At 44.4% G+C, this 24,599-nt stretch overlaps 2 protein-coding genes across 2 annotated transcripts in view; both read right to left on the bottom strand.

Moving 5' to 3' along the window:
- PRSS45P (serine protease 45) overlaps positions 1-24,599 on the bottom strand; it is a 75,942-nt gene that overhangs the window by 31,422 nt on the left and 19,921 nt on the right. Inside the window, 3 exon segments of the mRNA XM_049716323.1 lie at positions 571-833; positions 1,613-1,801; positions 18,529-18,688. The gene's annotated coding sequence lies outside the window, so the exon portion shown is untranslated.
- Positions 13,080-16,610, bottom strand: LOC101279869 (serine protease 44). Its single transcript, XM_049715759.1, has 5 exons — positions 16,331-16,610; positions 15,772-15,937; positions 14,829-15,085; positions 13,887-14,050; positions 13,080-13,316 (listed from the first exon to the last, which is right to left on the bottom strand). Exons 1-5 carry the CDS (start codon positions 16,608-16,610, stop codon positions 13,080-13,082), a joined length of 1,104 nt encoding a protein of 367 aa, XP_049571716.1.

Genomic DNA, 24,599 nt, shown 5'->3' with positions numbered 1-24,599 from the left:
ATGGGGAACAGAGGAGGTAAGAAGCAAAGTCAAGTCAAAAGGAGGAACACATCAGGACAGAAAGAGGCAAGGGCTTACCAGCCTGATACAAAAGCAAGTGTCTGTCACTCCGAGTATCAATAGTAACAGTGACAGGTGCCTGTACAGGGAAGGGTCACAGACTCCAGGACAGGTAGTGCCCAAAGGTACCCAACCAGCCTCTTCCCACACAGGAGGCCTTACAGACTCACCAACAGGCCTGCTCTGGCTAGACCTACATCCCGGGTACAAGAAGCTCCCTGCCCCCTGCCAGGTAATTCCAGAGAAGGACAGCTCTGAGTGGCAGACAGCTCATCACCCTGGAGCTGAAATCCACCCTGGAGAGAACCCATAATACCTGGACCCAAGCCTCCAGGTCCTAACATAACAATAGAAATCCCTACTGCACTTCAATCACTCCCAGGCAGCATCCTCTCCACCTGCCCCCTTGCCCACCTGTTAGAGAATCAGCCTCCCTGTCCCTCCCTTCAGCCTGCAGGCCAACCCCACGGCACCAGGCTGCCCCCCTCAGATTCTGCCTGCCAGTCTCACCGAATTCTAAAGTTCGGCCCCATCCAGTTGCCCAGCACTGTGTCCCAGCTTTCACGTCAAACTTCTTTTCAGGGAGGCACACTGGCTGAATGTACGAAGAATAATTCACAGAGTTGGCCAGCTGAAGAAGGGCAATGTCGTTAGTGATAAGGCTCGCATTAAAATCCCTATGCCAAATGATGTCTTGAACTGGAACGACCACTGCACTTAGGCAATCCGAATATAAAAATGTGTTTCCCATCTTCACTGTAAGGTCCTTATAGCTGTGGGAAGACAACATGCACCTGAGAGAGATGCTGGAGGGTCTACACTCCCCTCCACCCCTTCCAGGTTCTTCCCAGCCTGTGCCCATCTCCTACACCAGCCATCAGCCATTTTCTCCCACTAAACCACATCCCCTCCACAGACCCCTAACCACTCGAGCTAGTGCTTCTCCAAGTGAGGTCCCAGGACCACCAGAGCAGTACCTGGGACCTTGGTAGAAATGCAAAACTCATGTTTCATTCCCAGTGAGCACAAACCAGGGGCTTTGGCCTTGTTTTAAGGTGAGGAAAGGAAAGCTCAGGTAGGGAGACAGGCTGACCAGCAGCCCAATCCCACCACCCCAAATTCTCACCCTTTTACACAGTGAGCTGCAATCAGCACCCACGGTGGGGTAATGAGGGAACCTCAACATTTCTGATCTGCAGGCTCACCGGCCAGGGCCACTTTCTCTCTGGGGCTGCCATTCCATCAACTATCCTAATACTCTGATGGGCATATGCTCCTTGCCTCAGTAAAAAGAGGACTGGAGGTGAAGCTGCTACCTCCCTTCCACTACCTCCCCCACCGCCACCTCCTCCTCCACCTCCGCCTCCTCTACCAGCACCTCCACCACCTCCACCTCCACTAGCCCCACGTACACCAACTCCACCCTGCCCCAGGGCAGAGCCAGGTTTACTCTCAATTCCACCAGGATAGTCTGAACCTTCAACCCCCCAGCCAGGCCGTGTTCCCCATTAGATCCCAGGCGGGCCTGTACAGTCCCGTACAGAAGCAGTACCTTGAGGAGGCAAGCATCCAAATACAGGGTCCTGTAATGATTTCAAAGTGTCTCCCACTGGGGGTGTGGGCGGCACAAGAGACACAGTGGGTACTGGAATCTTCAGGGATTTTAGGTGTCCTAAAGCTGAGGGGGCCTCCTGGATTGCCGGGCTCACTGCAGGATCCTCCTTGGGTCCGTCACCCTCACCTGGATAAGATGAAAGAACAATGAGAAGAGGAGCTGACTGGACTGCACCCCGCACATCACTGGCCTCTTCCCATCGCACCCTACTCACCCTCCAACCCCACCTTGCATCCCCCAAGACCCACCTGCCAAACCCCATTACCCACAACCTCCCCCCCTCCACCCCAGACAAGCAGCCCAGCCCAGCCTTCTCTTTTTGCTGCTTGCCCGGGCCTCACTGAGCAGAGGCTGAAGGACCAGGAGCCAGACCAGGAGGCCCAGGGATCGGCCGCCGCTGTGGGGTACGCCCGGGGACGCCATGGCACCTCTGGTCGCCTCCACGCTCTGCGGCGCCCCCTCGCCACGGCTCCGTGCCTGCCCTCCTGTTGGCAGCAACACTGGGCCAGGGACGAATCCCAAGATCTTCACCTCATGCATATTCAACCAAACCTATTCTAGGTCATGTTCTTAAGGCCCTTGAACTTGTAAGTAATTTCTCCACTTGGTAGTAGAGATATTCTGGATTATATACCTCAGCATGATCTAATCACTGGAGCCCTTAAATATATATATATAAATAAAAGAAAAAGAAATGCAATCTGCCCAATGAAAGATAAAAGAAAAACAAAGGAAAGTATGGTAAATAGAAAATACAGGACAAAACGGCAGTAGCATCTGCAATAAGCCCGAATGAGTTGAACATACCAAACAACATAAGGACTTTCATGTTGGACGAAAAGGCAAAGTCCAGAAATAGACTCTCTGAAGAGACAAATTTACAACAGAGAGATACAGATACATGGGAAATAAAGGAATTTAAAGTGAAATGCCAGGTCACACTGGTGCAAAAATAAAGCTAGGATTGCAATTTGGTTATTAAATCATAGCATTTAAAGCAAAGATTGTATAAGGGACAGAAGAAGTTAGATAGAGTAAGAAGAAGACATGAAGGAGAAAATGCAATGACAAGGCTTTAAAGGTAAAAGCAAAGAGGACCAAGTTATGGGAAACTGGAGTTTCTGATGTGCTCTTCTTAGGAAGCTGACAACTTATATAGGCAAAATTAAGCAAAAATAGAGACTATTTGACTCTCACACCTGATCATCTACACCTAACAGCACTATGATGAATTTTACAACTACCAACAGAAAACACTCATTGAACACACAGGGAACTTTTAGAATCAAGGCCCTAAGGAAAACCAATATCTCAAGTAATCAATGTGATACACATTCTGTTCATGAGCCGCAAGTCAGTAACATTAAAATCAACTTTGGGGATTTCCCTGGTGGCCCAGTGGTTAAGACTCCGCCTGTCAATGCAAGGGACATGGGTTCGAGCCCTGGTCCAGGAAGATCCCACATGCCGCAGAGCAACTAAACCCGTGCACCACAACGGCTAAGCCTGCACTCTAGAGCCCATGAGCCACAACTTCTGAGCCCACAAGCAACTACTGAGCCACAGCTACTGAATCCTGTGTGCCTAGAGCCCATGCTCTGCAAGAAGAGAAGCCGCCGCAATGAGAAGCCCACGCACCGCAACGAAGACCCAACGCAGCCATAAATAAATAAATAAATATATTAGAAAAAAGAACAACTTTTTAAAAATCCCATTTTTCTGAAACAAAGCCAAAACCCTAGACAATGGTCCTCCTTTAAAAAGGAAATCATGTGACTTCCCTGGTGGTGCAGTGGTTAAGACTTCGCCATCCAATGCATGGGGTGCAGCTTTGTGTGTGTGTGTGTGTGTGTGTGTGTGTGTGTGTGTGTGTGTGTGTGTTAGTTTCTGCTTTATAACAAAGTGAATCAGTTATACATATACATATGTTCCCATATCTCTTCCCTCTTGCGTCTCCCTCCCTCCCACCTTCCCTATCCCACCCCTCCAGGCGGTCACAAAGCACCAGCTGATCTCCCTGTGCTATGCGGCCGCTTCCCACTAGCTATCTACCTTACGTTTGGTAGTGTATATATGTCCATGCCTCTCTCTCGCTTTGTCACAGCTCACCCTTCCCCCTCCCCATATCCTCAAGTCCGTTCTCCAGTAGGTCTGTGTCTTTATTCCTGTCTTACCCCTATGGGATACAGCTTTGATCCCTGGTCAGACAGCTAAGATCCCACATGCTTTGCAGCCAAGAATCCAAAATATAAAACATAAGCAATATTGTAACAAATTCAATAAAGACTTTAAAAATGGTCCACATCAAAAAAATCTTTAAAAAAAAGGAGATCATGAGGGAAATATGACTTTTTAGAGATCAATGCCAATGAAAGCACTACCTATGAAATTGTACCTGATACAGCCATAGTAGTCCCAGAAAGTAATTTATAGCTTTGACTATATCAGAAAATAAAGAAAACTGATAAAAAATGAGTTCAACTCAAAATGTAGAAAAGATAATGGAGTAAACTCAATGAAAGAGTTTGGGAGAAAGGAGGAAATAATGGGAAACATGAGCAGGAATCAATAAAATAGAGAAAGATTAGAGAGAGGATTGACATAATCTGAACTGTGGTCTTTGAAAAGTTTAATAAGAGACATTTTAGGAAGACTGAATAAAATGCTACAAAAGAAAAACCAAATTACAGAATGAAAAAAGGGAAGCAACTTAAAGATATGACAGACATTTTTAATTTTTTTTTAAAGATTTTTTGATGTGGACCATTTTTAAAGTCTTTATTGAATTTGTTACAATACTGCTTCTGTTTTATGTTTTGGTTTTTTGGCCACGAGGCATGGAGGATCTTAGCCCCCCGACCAGGGATGGAACCCACACCCCCTGCATTGGAAGGCAAAGTCTTAACCACTGGACCACCAGGGAAGTCCCTCAGGCTTTTTTTTTTAGTTCTTAAAGAATCCTATTAACTGCATATGCTGACTTCTCCTATGGCCAAGATAGACTAATAGGCAGTGCCCTTCCTACCTGAAACAACCAAAACTGACAAAAGTATGAAACAACACTTTTGAAGACACTGGACACCAGGCCACAAAGGACAGACTGTTGATTGACTGAGTGAGCCCTACTTTTGCCTCTGCTTACTGCCTGAGAGGGTTTCGAGGCTGCAGTGCAGAGAGAGAGGGCCTAGGCAGAACCCAGCAGGCCCCCTGAGGCGAGCAGGTGAAGCTGAGAGGCTGCGCACACCAAGGCAGCTTTTCAGACAATACAGGAGTGGGAAGTTACACAGAGAGAGAACTCCAGAGATCAGTGGAGGTGCCCCCTTGAGTGCTGGACTGAGCACTGATCAGTACATGTATGCAAAGAAGCTACCTGAATGAATACTATCAAACAGTTAGAGAACAGCTAACACCTATCCTTCTCAAACTCTTCCAAAACAGAGCAGAGGGAGGAACACTCCCAAACTCATTCTACGAGGCCACCATCACCCTGATACCAAAGACAGACAAAGACGCCACAAAGAAAGAAAACTACAGGCCAATATCACTGATGACCATAGATGTAAAAATCCTCAACAAAATACTACCAAACAGAATCCAACAGCATATTAAAAGGATCATACACCATGATCAAGTGGGGTTTATCCCAGGAATGCAAGGATTCTTCAATATACACAAATCAAACAATGTGATAAACCATATTAACAAATCGAAGGAGAAAAACCATATGATCATCTCAATAGATGCAGAAAAAGCTTTTGAAAAAATTCAACACCCATTTATGATAAAAACCCTCCAGAAAGTAGGCATAGAGGGAACTTACCTCAACATAATAAAGGCCATATATGACAAACCCACAGCCAACATCATTCTCAATGGTGAAAAACTGAAACCATTTCCTATAAGACCAGGAGCAAGACAAGGCTGTCCACTCCCACCACTGTTATTCAACATAGTTTTGGGAGTTTTAGCCACAGTAATCTGAGAAGAAAAAGAAATAAAAGGAATCCAAATCAGAAAAGAAGTAAAGCTGTCACTGTTTGCAGATGACACGATACTATACATAGAGAATCCTAGAGATGCTACCAGAAAACTACTACAGCTAATCAATGAATTTGGTAAACTAGCAGGATACAAAATTAATGCAGAGGGGCTTCCCTGGTGGCACAGTGGTTGAGAGTCCGCCTGCTGATGCAGAGGACACGGGTTTGTGCCCCGGTCCGGGAAGATCCCACACCGCAGCTGGGCCCGTGAGCCATGGCCACTGGGCCTGCGCGTCCAGAGCCTGTGCTCCGCAACGGGAGAGGCCACAACAGTGAGAGGCCCGCATACCGCCAAAAAAAAAAAAAAAAAAAAATTAATGCACAGAAATCTCTTGCATTCCTATATACTAATGATGAAAATACTGAAAGAGAAATTAAGGAAACACTCCCATTTACCATGGCAACAAAAAGAATAAAATACCTAGGAATAAACCTACCTAAGGAGACAAAAGACCTGTATGCAGAAAACTATAAGACACAGATGAAAGAAATTAAAGATGATACAAACAGATGGAGAGATATACCACGTTCTTGGATTGGAAGAATCAACATTGTGAAAATGACTATACGACCCAAAGCAATCTACAGATACAACGCAATCGCTATCAAACTACCAATGGCATTTTTCACAGAACTAGAACGAAAAAATTTACAATTTGTATGGAAACACAAAAGACCCCGAATAGCCAAAGCAATCTTGAGAAAGAAAAATGGAGCTGGAGGAATCAGGCTCCCTGACTTCAGACTATACTACAAAGCTACAGTAATCAAGACAGTATGGGGACTTCCCTGGTGGTGCAGTGGTTAAGAATCCGCCTGCCAATGCAGGGGACATGGGTTCAAGCCCTGGTCTGGGAAGATTCCACATGCCGCGGAGCAGCTAAGCCCGTGAGTCACAACTACTGAGCCCGCGTGCCACAACTACTGAAGCCCGCGTGCCTAGAGCCCGTGCTCCACAACAAGAGAAGCCACCTCAACGAGAAGCCCGTGCACGGCAACGAAGAGTAGCCCCCGCTCGCCACAACTAGAGAAAGCCCATGCACAGCAATGAAGACCAAATGCAGTCAAAAATAAATAAGTTAAATAATTTTTTTAAAAAGAGAATATATAAAAGAAGAAAAAGAGACAGTATGGTACTGACACAAAAACAGAAATATAGATCAATGGAACAGGATAGAAAGCCCAGAGATAAACCCATGCACATATGGTCACCTCATCTTTGATAAAGGAGGCAAGAATATACAATGGAGAAAGGACAGCCTCTTCAATAAGCGGTGCTGGGAAAACTGGACAGCTACATGTAAAAGAATGAAATTAGAACACTTCCTAACATCGTACACAAAAATAAACTCAGAATGGATTAAAGACCTAAATGTAAGGCCAGACACTATAAAACTCTTAGAGGAAAACATAGGCAGAACACTCAGTGACATAAATCACAGCAAGATCCTTTTTGACCCACCTCCTAGAGAAATGGAAATAAAAACAAAAATTAACAAATGGGACTTAATGAAACTTAAAAGCTTTTGCACAGCAAAGGAAACCATAAACAAGATGAAAAGACATCCCTCAGAATGGGAGAAAATATTTGCAAATGAAGCAACTGACAAAGGATTAATCTCCAAAATATACAAGCAGCTCATACAGCTCAATATCAAAAAAATAAACAACCCAATCCAAAAATGGGCAGAAGACCTAAATAGACATTTTTCCAAAGAAGACATACAGATGGCAACAAACACATGAAAGGATGCTCAACATCACTAATCATTAGAAAAATGCAAATCAAGGACAGGAATAAAGATGCAGATGTAGAGAATGGACTTGAGGACACAGGGAGGGAGAAGGGTAAGCTGGGATGAAGTGAGACAGTAGCATTGACATATATACACTACTGAATGTAAAATAGATAGCTAGTGGGAAGCAGCTGCATAGCACACGGAGATTGGCTTGGTGCTTTGTGACCACCTAGAGGGGTGGGATAGGGAGGGTGAGAGGGAGATGCAAGAGGGAGGGGATATGAGGATATATGTATACATATAGTTGATTCACTTTGTTATACAGCAGAAACTAACACAACATTGTAAAGCTATTATACTCCAATAAAGATGTTAAAAAAAAAAAACCCAACACAGTGAGGTATCACCTCACACCAGTCAGAATGGCCATAATCAAAAAATCTACAAACAATAAATGCTGGAGAGGGCGTGGAGAAAAGGGAACCTTCTTGCACTGTTGGTGGGAATGTAAATTGATACAGCCATTATGGAGAACAGTATGGAGGTTCCTTAAAAAAATAAAAATAGAACCACCATACGACCCAGCAATCCCACTGCTGGGCATATACCTTGAGAAAATCATAATTCAAAAAGAGACATGTACCACAATGTTCACTGCAGCACTGTTTACAATAACCAGGACATGGAAGCAACCTAAGTGTCCATCGACAGGTGAATGGATAAAGAAGATGGGGCACATATATACAATGGAATATTAGCCATAAAAAGAAAGGAAATTGAGTTATTTGTAGTGAGGTGGATGGACCTAGAGTCTGTCATACAGAGTGAAGTAAGTCAGAAAGAGAAAAACAAATGCCGTATACTAACACATATATATATGGAATCTAAAAAAAAAAAAATGGTTTTGATGGACCTAGGGGCAGGACAGGAATAAAGATGCAGACGTAGAGAATGGACTTGAGGACACCAGGATGGGGTAGGGTAAGCTGGGACAAAGTGAGACAGTAGCATTGACATATATACACTACTGAATGTAAAATAGATAGCTAGTGGGAAGCAGCTGCATAGCACAGGGAGATCAGCTTGGTGCTTTGTGACCACCTAGAGGGGTGGGATAGGGAGGGTGGGAGGGAGACGCAAGAGGGAGGGGATATGGAGATATATGTATACATATAGCTGATTCACTTTGTTATACAGCAGAAACTAACACAACATTGTAAAGCAATTATACTCCAATAAAGACGTCAAAAAAAAAAAAAAAGAAGATACCTGAAGCCAGAGAAACAATCTCTTAAAAGGATTAGAGAATTATCTAATCTAAGAGGATCATCTAAAGGATTATCTAATCACTAATAACCACTATTCAAGAAGCATGAAAATACAACCCATAAAGCGAATAATCAATCACAATTAACCCAGAACTGACACAAATGTTAAATGCACAGGCAAGAATAGTAAAACAGCCATTAGAACTGCAGTCATACATACACACTCAAACATTAAGTAGACATACTGAAGATGTAAAAGGACCCCAATCAAACTCTAGATATGAAAACTACCATGTGTGGGATGAGAAACATATACTGATGATGGGATTAACACTATAATAAACATTTAGAAGAAGTGATTAGGGAACTCAAAGACATGACAATTTTTTTTTAAAAAAATCCAAAATGAAATACAGGTAAGAGAGCATAAAGAAACAGAGAATTGTGAGCTGGGGCCTAATATATGTGTCACTGGACTTCCAAAGTGTTGCAGGGCAGAAGGGACAAAAATATTTAAAGAAAAATGGCAAATATTTTCCAAATTTGATAAAAACTGTAACTCCAGAGACCCAATAAGCTCAATGAACACCAAACAAAGAAATATGAAGAAAATGAGACCAAAGTATAAGGTAATCAAATTGCTCAAAACCAACGAAAAAGTAAGAGGAGGAAGATAAAAACGACAGGACATTTCTCAGTAGAAACAATGCAAGCAATTTTCTCAGCTGAGGTCAGAGAAGATGTTGCTGTGCCTTCTCGTTTCAGCTCTCATATTGTAAACAGATGTCCTATTCCCAGTCTATTCAGTGCCATATTTTTGCACTTCTGTGCTTTTTGTTGGTGATTTCACTGCTTAAAAAGGCCCCACGCATATTGCTGGAGTGCTGTCTAGCGCTCCTGAGGACTCCAGCCTGGGATGCGCATTGCAAAGAAAACAGATGGGTTAGGTCTGCTTCTTACAGGCATGAATTACACTGCTGTTGGCCATGAGTTCAATGATACTGAATCAACAGAGTACATTAAATAAGGTGTTTTTAACCAAAAAGAAACATAAAATAAGGTTCCATATTGATCACTTGATGAAAAGGTTGTGATCAGAGGTTCCCAGGAGTCTAATCCTGCATTTCCCTGAGAAGCAACTGTTCAGTGTCAGCTAATCAGTGCTCAGAGCTACTTCATAGAACATATCAACCACAAGAAACCCTGGTGATTTTGGCCACCAGGTCTTAGGGTGGTTTGTCACACAGAAATAGGTAACAAACACTTACTGAAAGTCAGACTGTCTTACCTTGGCCAGGCCAAGTGTCATAGATTGGTTCCCTGGAAACAGACTCTGAGAGAGACCTGTATGCAAGGGTTTGTTGAGGAGTGCTCTTGGGAGGACTCATACCTGCCAGGGAGCATGTGAGGCAGAACTTGGCAATGGGAGAAGCTGAGCTGCCATGCAGTTGCAACTGCGGTCTCAGCTGACCCTAGAGAAGCCCTTCCAAGTCATCCCAAAAGGAGGCAAAGAGGCTGGGCCTTCCTATCCCTGCTTGCCAGTCATTTACTATGGGCTACTCCCTGTGAAGGGGTGTCATCTTGAGTGAATCTGTTTCTGCAGCTGAGTTTTTGCAAGCAAGGTAGCTGTGAGTTGGTATTCACAGATGCTGGGGAATAGGTGTGACTTTTCTGCAAGTGGGATTTAGCAGAAATGCCACACTTCACTACAGGGTACCTGTACCAATCAGCCCCTGAGTCCTTTTGACACGATCCTAGTCATTTGGAGAACTTCCTCACCATCTGGTGTGACAGGAAATTTCAGGCTGAATTTATACATTTCCTGGCCCACACCTGGACATTTTTCAAGCTGGTTCTCCAAGAAGCCCTGGTTTCTTTGGGTGGAAAATCATATTTCAAACCACAATTTGGGCACTAGAAACTCACACTGGTACGCCTCACTACTCCTTATGACTTGAAACCCCCAGCGTTTTTTGTTGGGCTTTGTGTCCTTGTCCTTTGAAGGCCAGTATTTTTACTAGAACGCACTGGCTGCCTCTCAACCTCCTCCTCTCCCTGTGTTACCTAGCTCTTTCAGAGGGCGGTTCTACCCAGCCGCCAAGCCCCTCACCAGCGGGTCATCCTAATGACCACTTCTGCCCTCCCACCTGAGCTCCACATCTTTACGGCCACAGCCCAGTGCCCCATTCACAAAAAGTACTCCATAAATATTGGCCGGAGAGGATAAAAATGGCTACCATTCAGTTGGAGGTTGCTGTTCAGGTTTCTGAGAGGCCAGGCCTGACTTTTCTGGGAGCCAGAGGCTAATTCTCAATATCTAAGCTGCTTGAACTCAAATCCTTTCCCCCACCACAAAAATCACGTTCAAGTATCAGCACACCAAAGTGCACCCAGGCTAGCACCATGAACTTCCCAAAGCTTGGGACTTCTCCTACAGCAGGGGCTGTAACACCTGCTTCCCAGGTGGGATTTTCCCTCCTGGACAAGTCAACCTGGAAAGTAAAAGGGGGACAGAGCAATGAGCTGAGAGGGCCCTGAGAGAAAGGAGTAAGGTGACAGAGGAGATGTGAGTATTCACTTTTCCATTCATTCACTCATTCACCAAATATTTCCTGAAATCATGCTCTATCCCAAACCTGGAGTTGGAGGGGGGAAGGTAGAGAATGATGACACAGAGTCTCTTAACCTTGAGTACAAAATGTCACCCAGTGGAAACAAGAGACAGGAACCGGCCCAGGACCAACAGAGTCAGGGGGGCCCAGAGAAAGCACATTACACAGGCCAGGGTAGTCCACAGGAGATGCTCTGGGGAGGACTCAATGCTGATACTGAGTCTTGGTCAGTGAGGAGGAAGAGAAAGGGAAATGAGAAGCCATACTGACATTCTCAGCAAGAGAACATCACAGAAAAGAACAAGGTAGCTTGTTCTGAAAGAAAGCTGCACGTGAGAGTGGTATGTAGCCAAACTCCGGCCTCCAAGTCTGCCCAACTGTGCATTTCTGTAAAAGGACGGTACTAGACTTTACTAGGATTAACTATAACCAGCTGGGGCGTGAAAAGCAGAGTGTCCCGCCCCAGCCTCCCTCAGGCAGCACGTGGGACTATCACACATGGCTCTCTGAGGTCCACTGATATCTGGAAGCCTGAACACTGACCAAGGAAGGATGGGTGGGCAGGAGGCAGAGGCTGGGGGAAGATCAGCAACCAGTCCAGGTGACTATGGGACACTAGGTCTACTGATAGGGACAAAGAAGCAACACACACACACACACACACACACACACACAGCCAGGCCCTTCCTCCTACCCTCCCCTGTGGGACCTCAGCTCTTTGGGCTCTAAGTGTCTTGACACCAAGCCCATGGGGTCTCCTCAGGCATTCCTGTTACGGGGCAGCACGAGAGGTACGAGGCTGTGTGAGTGGGCCATGCCCCAGTCTCTGCCCTCTTGCTCCCCTGTTCTTGTCTACAGAGGCTGCCAGACTCAACTGCAATGCCCCCAGTTATAGCGATGCTGATACCTACAAGAGGAACACAGGCCGCTGGACCCACTGCCTAAGACATCCATCAGACTTCTATCCAGATAGTCAGGCTCCTCATCTCACACTTTCTAGACAGTAATGGAATCCATGCAAGCTCCCTCGGCTAAGTGGAAAACTAGTTCTCTAGAGTATGTTATGTGCAACCCCACAACCGCCAGGAGAGCAGAGCTTCAGAACACACAAGAGACTCTCCAAGCATTTATTCAGTTGACATCTGAAATCTCCACACTCCTTAATGCCTCAACACAACTTGAGCCTTAATGTGGACACTGGAGCACTGGGAAGGGGGTTCCTAGACTGAGTTGCCCCAGGAGGGCTTGTGTGGCAGAGGCTGGACACTCAGATGCATCCGCACTGGGCAGCAGGGGACCTTCTCCCAACCCAGACAGCTGAGTCAGATGTGGACATGGTGATGCCTCCTCACTCTCTCCCAACAATCACCAAGCGGACTGGTTTGATAAAGTGTCAGGTCTAACGCTGTTTCACCGGTGATGATGTCCCTCCTTTGCTAGGTGTCCTCCAAGATGTGGCTGAAGCATCATGAAGCATCACCTGGCAGGTCACTGGCCATCCAGTTTCACCCACTTTTTCCCGGCAGGCAGAGCACAGCCAAGGCATAGGTGTGGACAACACAGGTTCCTGGAGCACCAGGCCGGGAAACTTCCAGGGTTCCTTTCTTGCTGCCACTCTGTCCTGTGGATCTCCACAGGGCCAGTGGATCAAACAAAATTGAGGAAAGGGCATTGAGTAGAAGTGGGAGGTCAGAGGCAGGGCTAGTGTGAGACTCAGAAACAGAAGGGGGTGTGGGCCAGGGTGATCACGGGGTCGGCAGGACGCCCAGAGGAAGCACCAGACACAGCGTTAGGCTGAAGTAGCCTGCTGAGTCTATATGAGAAGCCTGATTGATTTTAGCAACGACCCAATCCTTGTAGAAACTCACTTCTGTAAAAACTCCTGGATACCCTCTGCGACCACAGCCAATGCCCCAGCTCACTATCCCCACCTGGACCCATGAGTCATTAAGTTGACAGACCAGGGGACCCCCAGAATCTCCCTAGAGAAAGAGAAAGAAATAAACACAGTGATGGAAGAGAATCAACATCATAACAGGCTCAATGCACTGCAAGACGCTGGGAAATTGGAATGCATGGGGCTCCCCAGGCTCCACTAAGGCTCCACCAAGGCTCCACCAGCCCTAGGTTTCCATGAATCTGAGACGTGAGAGTTGAAAAAATTTTACAAACAAAATTTATATATGTCATCAATAAATTGTATACAAAAAATTGAATATTCTCCAAGAAAATGTATGTACTCTGAGATATTAATAATGAATAAAGTCCTTACTTGTATACATTTCCTGTCACTTGACTTGTATTATTGGTATTTCATGCCTGAATCTCCCCTCCTCCCCTGTCTCCCTCTAGGCAGCATCAGATCCTCTCTACTGAAGGATCAGGTCAGGCCAGCCTGGCAGAGCCTTGGTGGCTTGTCCCCTTTAATCCTCTTAACTTGAAGACAGGTGAATGGAGGTGCTGCCGGATAACGTAGGTCCTACTGCTTGTGGATGAGGAACATCTGGGAGGACAACCAAAATGCAGAGGCAGCAAAGGGCCCATGAACTGACCTGGCAGGCATCCTTCCCTGTGGGGCTGGTACCACAGATAGCCCTCTTCTTGACCACGTCAAATCGACTTTCCATCTTTTCTTTGAGCACCTCATTACATCTCTCATAGTGAAGAATGCTTAGCTCAGCCTCCTGAAGCAGTAGTGTAGATGCTTGTGATGGTTCTGTAGAGAGAATTTAGGAGTAGGTGGATCTGCCTAGTGGGACAAAACAGGAGCCCCTGGTACCCACTCTGGGTCTCAATACAGTGTGTTCACACACAGATGCCCTCTTAGGGTAGTGGATATTGTCCCCATTTGACACTAGAGGAAATGAAGCCCAGAGTTGACATGGTGAGAGGAAGTGGTAAGAATCAAAACCAAGACAGGTAAAGAAGAACAGATCAGGAAAGGAAGAGGCAACCTGAGAAGTCAAAACCAAGTGTCTGTCACTCTGAGTATCATCAGTAATAGTGACAGGTGTCCTGTACCTCAGAAAAACATCTTTAGTTTAGAGCGGGATCAGAATCTCAGACAGGCAATGCCCCAAAGGTACCAAATCCAGTCTCGCCCCAGGGATAGGAGGCTCCACAGTTTTCATCCAGAGGAGTTCTCTGGACTCTTCTCACTCACAGAAAGCTCCCTATCTACCGAGGCAGGTACTTTCAGTTTGGGACAGCTCAGATTAGCAGACAAATCAACACCTCCTGAGTTTAAATCCACCCTAGAGAGAACCCACTTTGCTTGTCACTCAAGCCCCCAGGTCCTGACATACTAATAAAAATTTGTAAAACCATCAAATTACTCCCACCAGCATCTTCTCCACCCTCCTCCCTTACCCACTTGCTAGAAAATTGCCTCCCTGTCTCTCCCTTTAGCTTGTAGGCCAACACCAGGGCACCAGGCAGCCCCTTCCCTGGCCCGAGTTTGCTGCCATCTTGCTTCACAGTCTCACCTCTTTCACCTAGTTTTCCCCAGCCAGTCACCCAGCACTCTGTACCAGCTTGGACCATGAAAGCCTTTTCAGGGAGGCACACAGTTTGGATGTTCGAGGAGAAATTCACAGGGAAGGCAAGCAGAGCAAGGGCAACGTCATTTCCCACTGTTCCAATAGGATTAAAATATTTGTGGATAACCATGTCTCGGACTGGGACCTTGATTGCCATTTTGGAGGTATGCATCAAGCGTATGTCTCCCATCTTCACTGTGTATTCCACATGGCTGCAGAGAGATCTTCGAGGCTCTACACTCCCCTTCCACATCTTCTAGGTTCTTCCCAGCCTGGTCCTATCTCCAAAGCCACTTATCGGTCACTTCCCTCCCTCCCTCCCGACCACATCCCTTCCTGGACCCCTGGCCACTCTATCCAGTGATTCTCAACGTTTGGTCCCCAGATGAGCAGCATCAACGTCAGCTGGGAGCTTGTCAGAGATGCAAATTCTCAGGTCCCACTCCTGACCTACTGAATCAGAAACTCTGCGGTTGGGGATGGGCAATTATTGTTTTAACAAGCTCTGCAGGTGTTCCCATGCTCACTAAAGTTTGAGACCACTGAGCTAGCCAAATTGGTCAGCTACATTCTATTCCCCGTAAATATTCCCTCTTACAAGTCTCTGCCCACACACTGTTTCCCAACTTGCATCTCTCCCCGCTTCTTGCCACTTGGCTTGAAGGCTACTCAGCACAGGGTTAAAAAAAAGTAGTTTTGAACTTGATTTTGCATTTTGACTTTCCAGGCTACCAAGGGCCCTAACATCACCTACCTCTGACTGTACCCTGAAGAGCTATAGTCAGGGACTGTGACCCTCTTTTTCAGATGAGGAAGAGGAAGCTCAGGAAGAGGTCAGGACTGGCTCCAGGTCACACAGCCTGACCAGAAGCCCAAGCCTGGAACCCCGAAAACTCACCCAAATACGCAGTGGGCCGCGGTCAGCACCCACCAACTGGCAATGAGGGAGCCTCCGCATATGTGTTTATCATTGATCTGCAGGCTGACTTGCCAAGGCCACTTCCTCTCTGGGGCCGGCCTTCCGCCAACTACCCTTGAAGTCCAATGGCCACACACTAGAGCAGGTCAATGAAGGGAGAGGACTGAAAGTAAAGCCGCCGACGCCACCACGACCAGAGCCAGATAATCCTCAGAAGTCTCAGAACCCTCAGAGCAATGCTATGTCCCCTCCGACCCCCAGGGCAGGTCTGTATCCCCTAAGACTCCTCAGAAAACGGTCATGTCCTCTCAGATCTCAAGGACAGGGTTGGGTCCACTCAGACCCCCCCAGGGAAAATTCGTGTCCCCCTGAGAGCCTCCTCCCCCAGGGCTGGGGCCCATGCCCCTCAGACCAGGCCAGTTCTCTGCCGCAGGGCTTGGCCCGGAAACATCACCTGAAGGAAAGAGCTGTGGTCGTTTGGTCGCTCCTGGTGCTGGTGTATGTGGAGGTGTCAGAGCCTTGTAAGAATCAGAGTCACCTAGGGTAAACGCCACCAAATCGGGGGCTGCCGCAGTCATACGGGATTCCGTGGCCCCCGAAGTTCCCGGAAGCCCTCGAGGAGGCAGCTTCCACGGGCGTGCCCTGGCGTCCTCGCGGCCGCCCCGCGAGATGGGTGGAGAGCCTGAGGTCAGCGCCGACCAGCCCTGCGCCCCCTCCCCGCCCGCCCGGGCCTCACTGAGCCGAGGTTGAAGGACCAGGAGCCAGACCAGGAGGCCCAGGGATCCGCCGCCGCTGCGGAGGACGCCCCGGGACGCCATGGTACCTCTGGTCGCCTCCGCGCTCTGCAGCGCCCCCTCGCGGCGGCTCCGCGCCTGCCCTCCTGTTGGCGGGAAACGGCTGGGCGGGAAAACTGGTCCCCGGCGCCTGTGGGGTCATCTGAGGTTCAGGGCCTGGACCGGACGGGGCCTCGGAGCGCTGGCCACAGAGAGTGGCAGCCGCGCCACCGCCGCACAGAGATGTACCCGGAACTCCCTGTAGGGCTGCATCAGGCCTTTACCGGCGTTTCCCTCCCCTTCTTGTTGGCAGTAAAAATTTTAATTCCTCAATATAAATGTTGCGTTGAACGTTACTAACCACTGAGTTAGAAATGATACCGACATCTTTTAAAAAATCAACATCCACGTGAAAAGAGCCATTAGTGGAATGCAAATTAAAACCACAGTGAAATATCACCACACATCTAACAGGCTAGCTAAAATTTAAAAATAATGACAACACCGATAATGACACAGATGCAGAGATATTGGATCACTCATACACCGTGGTAGGAATATAAAATATTACAGCCACTTTGGAAAACGGATCAACAGTTTCTTATAAAACAAAACATACAATTACTATATGACTCAGTAATTGTACTCCTGGGCATTTATCCCAGAGAAATAAAGATTTATGTACACACACACATGCACAAACACACACACACAAATACATTTACAAATGTTTACAGTGGCTAAATTCATGCTAGCCAACATTTGGAAACAACCTTGTAGTAGACAGAATAATGGCTTCCCAAAGAAATCCACATTCTGATCCCTGGAACCTGTGAATATATTACCTTACATCGCAAAAAAAGAATGAGATAAAATTTTTTAATCTTGAGAAAAGGAGACTAACCTAGATGACATACATAAAAGTGGCCACAATGTTTTGCAGTTTCTCCGTCAAGAGACAAAGTCAGACTGTGATATAAGCAGCCATGTCACTAGGTCTATATGACCTGGCAAATCCTATGGTGCTAGAGTTTGCTGTGGTGAATTAAAATGCTGTAAGGAGTCTGCTATGTCCTAATTAGACAGTCACAGTATAGATCCCTACAGTTCTGGAGCACGACCATACTCTCTGCTGCAAAGAAACTGTATATCCTTTGAAAAGCAATCCTGGCACACTACTGAATCCTAAAAAGAAACTAAATGCCAGACCATGGGACATTAAATGACTAAGAGACCAGCACCTCCTATCATAAGATGGAAATTTAGCCAAATTCACTAAGTCGTAAACTCAGTTGGAAAAAGCAACTCATGACCCACTGGAAGTGATACATTTGGGATTGGATCATGGCAATCTTGAAGACACAAGTAAGTTGTGCAGAGAAAAGGCCTAGACCCCCATGTCACTTATTTGTATTGAATTGAAACAATTCTCCATCAGTTCACACCCATAGCCTGATAGGGTGTATCCTATGACCAACGGATGAAAGAAGAAAAAACCTGGCCCTGGCTCACAGATGGGCTCAAAATCTTGGTGCCGGCTGAAAGTAGACTACTGTTGCACTAGTTATTCAGGGGTTATATATACACACTCAGGGGTTATATATACACATATATATTCTATATATAGCTAGCATTGCCTGCCTATAATGCCTTTGTTGACACCACTATCAGTGGACTCATGGAAGGTCTGACTTACCATCATGGAATCCTGAGTAACATCACCTTAGACATAAGGACCTGCTTTTTGGTCAGGAAGGTGCAAAGTAGGTACATGATTAAAAGACCCACCGGAACTATCATGAACTTCATTATACAGAAGCTAGAGGCTTTATCACATATGGGAATGGCCTCTGTATTAGTTTTCTCTGCTTTGTAACAAATAATCACAAATTCAGTGGCTTAAAAGAAACAGACGTTTATTATCTCACAGTTCCTGGGGGCCAGGAGTCAAGGTACAGCTTACCTGGGTCTTCTGTAAGGCTGCAATCAAGGTGTCAGCCAGGGCTGGGTTCTCATCCACCAGGAGACTCGACTAGAGAAGAGTTTGCTTCCAAGCTCGATCAGTGGTTGCCTGAATTCGTTTCCTTTGGCTGTAGGACTCATGGCAGCTTGCTTCTTCAAAGCTAGCAAGGAGAGGAAGACACACAGAGTGAGTCTTCCAGCCAGACAGTCTTACATATTGTAGCATAATGACAAGGGTGATATCCCACTCCTGGAATCAATCAGTCCAGATTCACTTTTCAAATGTCCTTGATGGAGAAGTAAAAATTATTAATTTTATTAAGTACTGACCCTTTAATCCACATTTAAGATTTTGTGTAATGAAATGACAATTATGCACAAAGCACTGCTGCTGTATAAAGAAGTTGGATGTTAACTCAAGCAAGCTGTACAATTGTTTGAGCTGTGAGCTGAATTAGCTGCTTTCATCATGGGACATCATGGTCCTTCACAAGAGTGACTAATAAACTGCGGTTATTTAGACGCATATTTGGCAGACATATTCTCAAAAATAAAGTTAGAGTCTGCAACTTTGAAGAAAACAACTGACAGTACTTGTTGGCAATGATAAAATTTGAGCTTAGAGGTGAGGATTTGAATTTTGGAAAATTTATATTTGCTACCATGTGCTCAACAGCTTTTCGATAATTAAATACTTTTCTGACAACAGTAGTGGTAATATGAGTGAATGTGATTTTCTGATACTGTGTAATGAAATGTGTCAACATCTGGAAACTCTGCATAACTAAGTGAACCAATATTTTTCAATGATTTACAAAATTATGCATAGCTTCAAAAGATCCATTTGGAGTGAATGGTAGACCAATGGATTTTAATGTAATAAGTACAAAAAGTTCAAAAAGTTTCATATTCCACATTGCAAAAAACTACCACTTGTCAAGTTTTGGTGTATTATAAAATGATTTTTTTAAATCCTCAATTACTTGAAAAGTTTATTAAAATACTCCTCCCTTTTCCAGCTGTATATTTATGTGAGACTAGGTTTTTTCATATACTTCAGCCAGAAAAATACATTTTGGAAGAGAATGATAACCCAGCTGTCTTCTGTTAAGTGTGCCTTTACTCTAGGGTTACCTCAGCCTTAATACTAAGGTGTGAGCCTTGCAGGGTCTCTACTGATAACCTGAGTAGACAGTGAAGTCCCTGCCCTCTGGATGGATGAAACTGGAATGTTTCCTAGTGCCTTGTGGGCTCTGAGGCTGGTTCACCTTATAGTTCCCTGGCAGATGTTCTTTGTTCTTTTGCCTAGCCTCCTGGAAATTTAACCTACGTGTGTACAGATCAGTATTCAGCCAAAGACTAAAGGGGATTGTTCTGCAGGTTTCTGGAGTTCTTTCTCTGCATATCTCCATCCTACCCAGCAGGGATTGGCAAACTTTCTCTGTAAAGAGACTAACAGTAAATATTTTAGGCTTTGCAGGCCAACATGGACTCTGCCACATATTCTTTTTTTTAAACTTTTTAAAAGTGTGTAAATCTGGGCTTCCCTGGTGGTGCAGTGGTTGAGAGTCTGCCTGCCGATGCAGGGGACACGAGTTCGTGCCCCGGTCCGGGAAGATCCCACATGCCGCAGAGCGGTTGGGCCCGTGAGCCATGGCCGCTGAGCCTGTGCGTCTGGAGCCTGTGCTCCGCAACAGGAGAGGCCACAACAGTGAGAGGCCCGCGTACCGGGGAAAAGAAAAAAAAAGGGTGTAAATCATCCTTAGGTCAGTACAAAAACAGGCTATGTCTGGAACTGGCCCATAAACCATAGTTTACCAACACTTCTCTACAGTATTCTGACCTGCAAACTCCAGATACCTAGCCTTCCTGAACTCCAATCTCTTGTCTCCTTAACTTCGTGATACCATCATGTTCTGTTTGGGTTTCTCTCCCTGTGCCATCTGAAAATTGCCTCTGCTTAGGAATCCAGGACAGTTACAGGGTTCGTCTCACTTGTTTCCTTCTCTCCAGGATCACTGTGCTAATGCTGCCTATTGTCCTGATGTCTGAAAAATCGTTTCTTTTACTCCATCTAGTTTTCTAGCTGTTTATAATGGGAAATCAAACTCCACACTGGATATTTCTTCATTGCCCTACAATATAACTTTGAGTTTCTTTTTTTAAATAGATAAACAGAAAGCTTAGACTGATCTCTAGGTCTCTTGGTGTCCTGAAACGTTCACCTCAGTTTTTTGATTTTTTTAAAAAAATGCTTAGGGCTTCCCTGGTGGCGCAGTGGTTGAGAGTCCGCCTGCCGATGCAGGGGATGCGGGTTCGTGCCCCAGTTTGGGAAGATCCCACGTGCCGCGGAGTGAATGGGCCCGTGAGTCATGGCCGCTGAGCCTGAACATCCGGAGCCTGTGCTCCGCAACAGGAGAGGCCACGGCAGTGAGAGGCCCGCGTACGGCAAAAAAAAAAAAAAAAGCTTAATTCAAAGCCTGGGGTTAGCCCAGGTTTTGACAAATTCCTAAAAAATCTGGTAATGGAGTTGGAATCTGACTCCTTGGTGACTCCCTCCTCTTCCTATCTTGCTTGCTCTGGGAATCCTGACTTCTTAGAGAGGCAGTCACTTAGAAATGTAGGGAAGGAAAAAGGTTGGAGAGTTTGGGAGTCTTCATCCTTTCCTTCTCATTACTACTCTGGCTACTTAAGACATAAGTGCTTGGTAGTTTGAGTTGAAAATTCTCTCTGCTTTGCAACTGGAAACCTGCAGGGAGGTAAAAAGTGTCTGAAAAGTTAAGGCAGCTTTTAAAGCTCATACTGTTGTTGACCTACGGGAGGAATCTTAAAGGCCATCGAATGAAGATACAGCGCCTGCATCAAAGAAGTCACAAAGGACTAATGTGTGGAGAGGGACAGTTCCCCACCAGCATTAAGAAAGTCCAAAATTGTTCTCCTAACTGGGAAGATTGCTTACCAGTCTAAATTGAGAGAGGTACCTCATTGGGCCTTTAAAGTGATCAAGAATTCTGATCTGAAAGGAGAAACTATTAAATACCTGCTGAGGATGTTAGATGTAGGAGGGTTAAGAGTGTAGCTGAGAGAAATGCTAACTCTTAACAATTCCAGTCTTTCAAAAAAGTAGAACAACTGGTTTTCTATACATACTCATGGTATACTTTCACTTTTGATTTAGGAGTCCTCTGTTTCAATGTGTGTCTTTTGAATTACCTGTGTCTTCTGAGTTATGACCTTCGATGTCAACGATTCATGTGTAAATATGTTCATTTGTATTTTTTAGTTTATAATGCCAATTTTCAAAGTAGTTTTACCGAATTACACTCCCACTATCAGTGTGACTCTTTCTATTATCCCCATTCTTCTCAACAGTTATTCCCACAGTTATTAGCTTTTCCCACATGATGGGCATAAAATTAATCTTTTTATGGTTTTAATTTGCATTTCCCTGAAGTTGAGTATATTTTCATATCTTTACTTATCATTTGTGCCTTCTTTCTATAAAATGTTTGTTCATAACATCTACTCAATTCTACATTTGAGCTGCTTTTAAAGTATTTTTTGTTCAGTTTTTTTATGTATACTAATCTTTGTTGGTAATGTGTGTTTCAAATGTCATTTCACAATCATGATTTGTCTTTTCACTTTATTGTACTCTTTCAGGTCTGGCTTCTTTCACTCAACATAATGTTTTTGAATTCATTCATGTTCCTGTGTATAACAGCAGTTTATTCTTTTTGATTGCCAAGTAGTATTTCAGTGGCTATCATTTATCTGCTGACAAACATTTGAGCTGTTTCTAGATTCAAGCTATTATGGATAAAGATGCTATGAACATTCATATATAAGTCTTTGAGTAGCCATTGTTGCTACTTTCTTCCAGTCTGTGGCTTTTATTTTCATTTTCTTAACAGTGTCTTTCAAAGAACAGAAGATTTTCATTTTGATATAACCTTTTTTTTTTTTCTTGTATGGTTCATGCTTTTTGCATCCTATATAAAGAATCTTTGCCTACTCAAGGGTCACGAAGATTTTTCTTTTAAGTTTTTTACATTTAGTTCTATAATCCATTTTGAGTTATTTTTTCTAAATAATGCAAGGTAAGGATTGAGTCACTTTATTTTATTTTTGTATACAAATGTCCCATTGTTCCAGCATCATTTACTAAAAAGACTATCCTATCTCCAGTTGAATTACCTTGGCACCTTTGTTAAAATCAACTGGCCATATACATGTGGATCTATTTCTGGACTCTCTAACCTGTTCCACTGATCTATATGTCTGCCCTTATGCCAATACCACACTGTCTTGATTGCTATACCTTTATACTAAGTCTTGACATCCAGTAGTTCTTTATTTCAGTTATTCTAGGTCCTTTGCTTTTCCATACATATTTTAGAATCAGCTTGTCAATTTTTACAAAAAAAGCTCCAGATTGAAAAACATGAACAAATTTGGAGGTATAACACTACCAAATTTCAAGACTAACTACAAAGCTGTAATAACTAGGACACTGTGAAGTTGACATAAGAATATACAAATAGATAAGGAACTGAATAGAGTCCAGAAAGATGCACATATATACTGCCAATTAATTTTTACCAAAGTACCAATGCAAATCAATGTGAAAATAAATGTATTTTCAACAAATGGAACTGGATAAAAATTAAAGATAGAGAAAACTACACCTTGTTCCCTATCTCACTCTGTGCCCCAAAATCTGTAGGCCATAGACCTAAATGTAAAAGCTAAAATTATAAGCTTATAGGAGAAAAAATAGAAGAAAAATTTTGCAACCTCAAGTTAAAAAGTGAAAAAAGCACATCACAGACTTAGGACTCTAATCAGAATCTATGAAGACTACTTACAACCCAGCAATAAAAAGACAAGCATCTTGATTTAAAATGAGCAAAAGAATTGAAAAGATGATTCACAGAAGAAGATATACATATGAGCATTAGTATATGAAAAGGTGCTTGATACCATTAGTTACAGGGAAATGCAAAATTAAAACCTCGGTGAGATACCATTGCATACCTATTAGAACTGGGAATCCCCATCAACTACCGATGAGGATGTGGATCAAGTGGAAGTCTCATTTATTGCTAGTAGGAGTATAAAATGGTACAACTAATTTGGAAAACTTTGGAAATTTCTAATAAAGTTAACCATACATCTATCCTATGAACCAGCAGTTCCACTCCTAGGTCTATTCCCAATAGAAGCACAAGCATATAGGCACAGTAAGTCCTGTACTAGAATGTTTATCAGCAGCTTTATTCATAATAACACCAAACGAGAAACAACCCAAATGTCCATCAACAGGAGAATAAACAAACTGTGGAAAATTCACATAATGGGTAACTATTCTGCAATAAAAAGGAATGAACTGATGATACACATGACAACATGGATGAATCTCAAAAACAATACGTGGAATTCGATGAAGGCAGTCAAAAGGTACAAACTGCCAGTTATAAGATAAATAAGTGAGCTCCCCTGGTGGCACAGTGGTTAAGAATCCGCCTGCCAATGCAGGGGACAGCGGTTCGAGCCCTGGTCCGGAAAGATTCCACATGCCGTGGAGTAACTAAGCCCATGTGCCACAACTACTGAGCCTGCACTCTAGAACCCACAAGCCACAACTACTGAACCCACATGCCACAACTACTGAAGCTCATGTGCCTAGAGCCCATGCTCCAAGACAAGAGAAGCCACCTCAATGAGAAGCCTGCGCACCTCAACGAAGAGTAGCCCCCGCTCGCCACAACTAGAGAAAGCCCGCGCGCAGCAACGAAGACCCAACACAGCCAAAATAAATAAATAAATGAATAAAATAAATACATTTTTGAAAAAAGATAAATAAGTACGAGGGATGTAATGTACAACATGATATGTATAATTAACACTGTTGTATGCTATATATGAAAGTTGTTGAGAGCTAATCGTAAGAGTTCTCACAAAGAAAACTATTTTGCTATTTCTTTAATTTTGTGTTTATATGAGATGATGGATGTTCACTAAACTTACTGTGGTAATCATTTCATGATGTATATAGGTCAAATCATTATG

The sequence above is a fragment of the Orcinus orca genome, chromosome 10, assembly GCF_937001465.1.
Source record: "Orcinus orca chromosome 10, mOrcOrc1.1, whole genome shotgun sequence".
Lineage (NCBI taxonomy): Eukaryota > Metazoa > Chordata > Mammalia > Artiodactyla > Delphinidae > Orcinus > Orcinus orca.
This window is presented reverse-complemented; position numbering and strand designations above follow the sequence as displayed.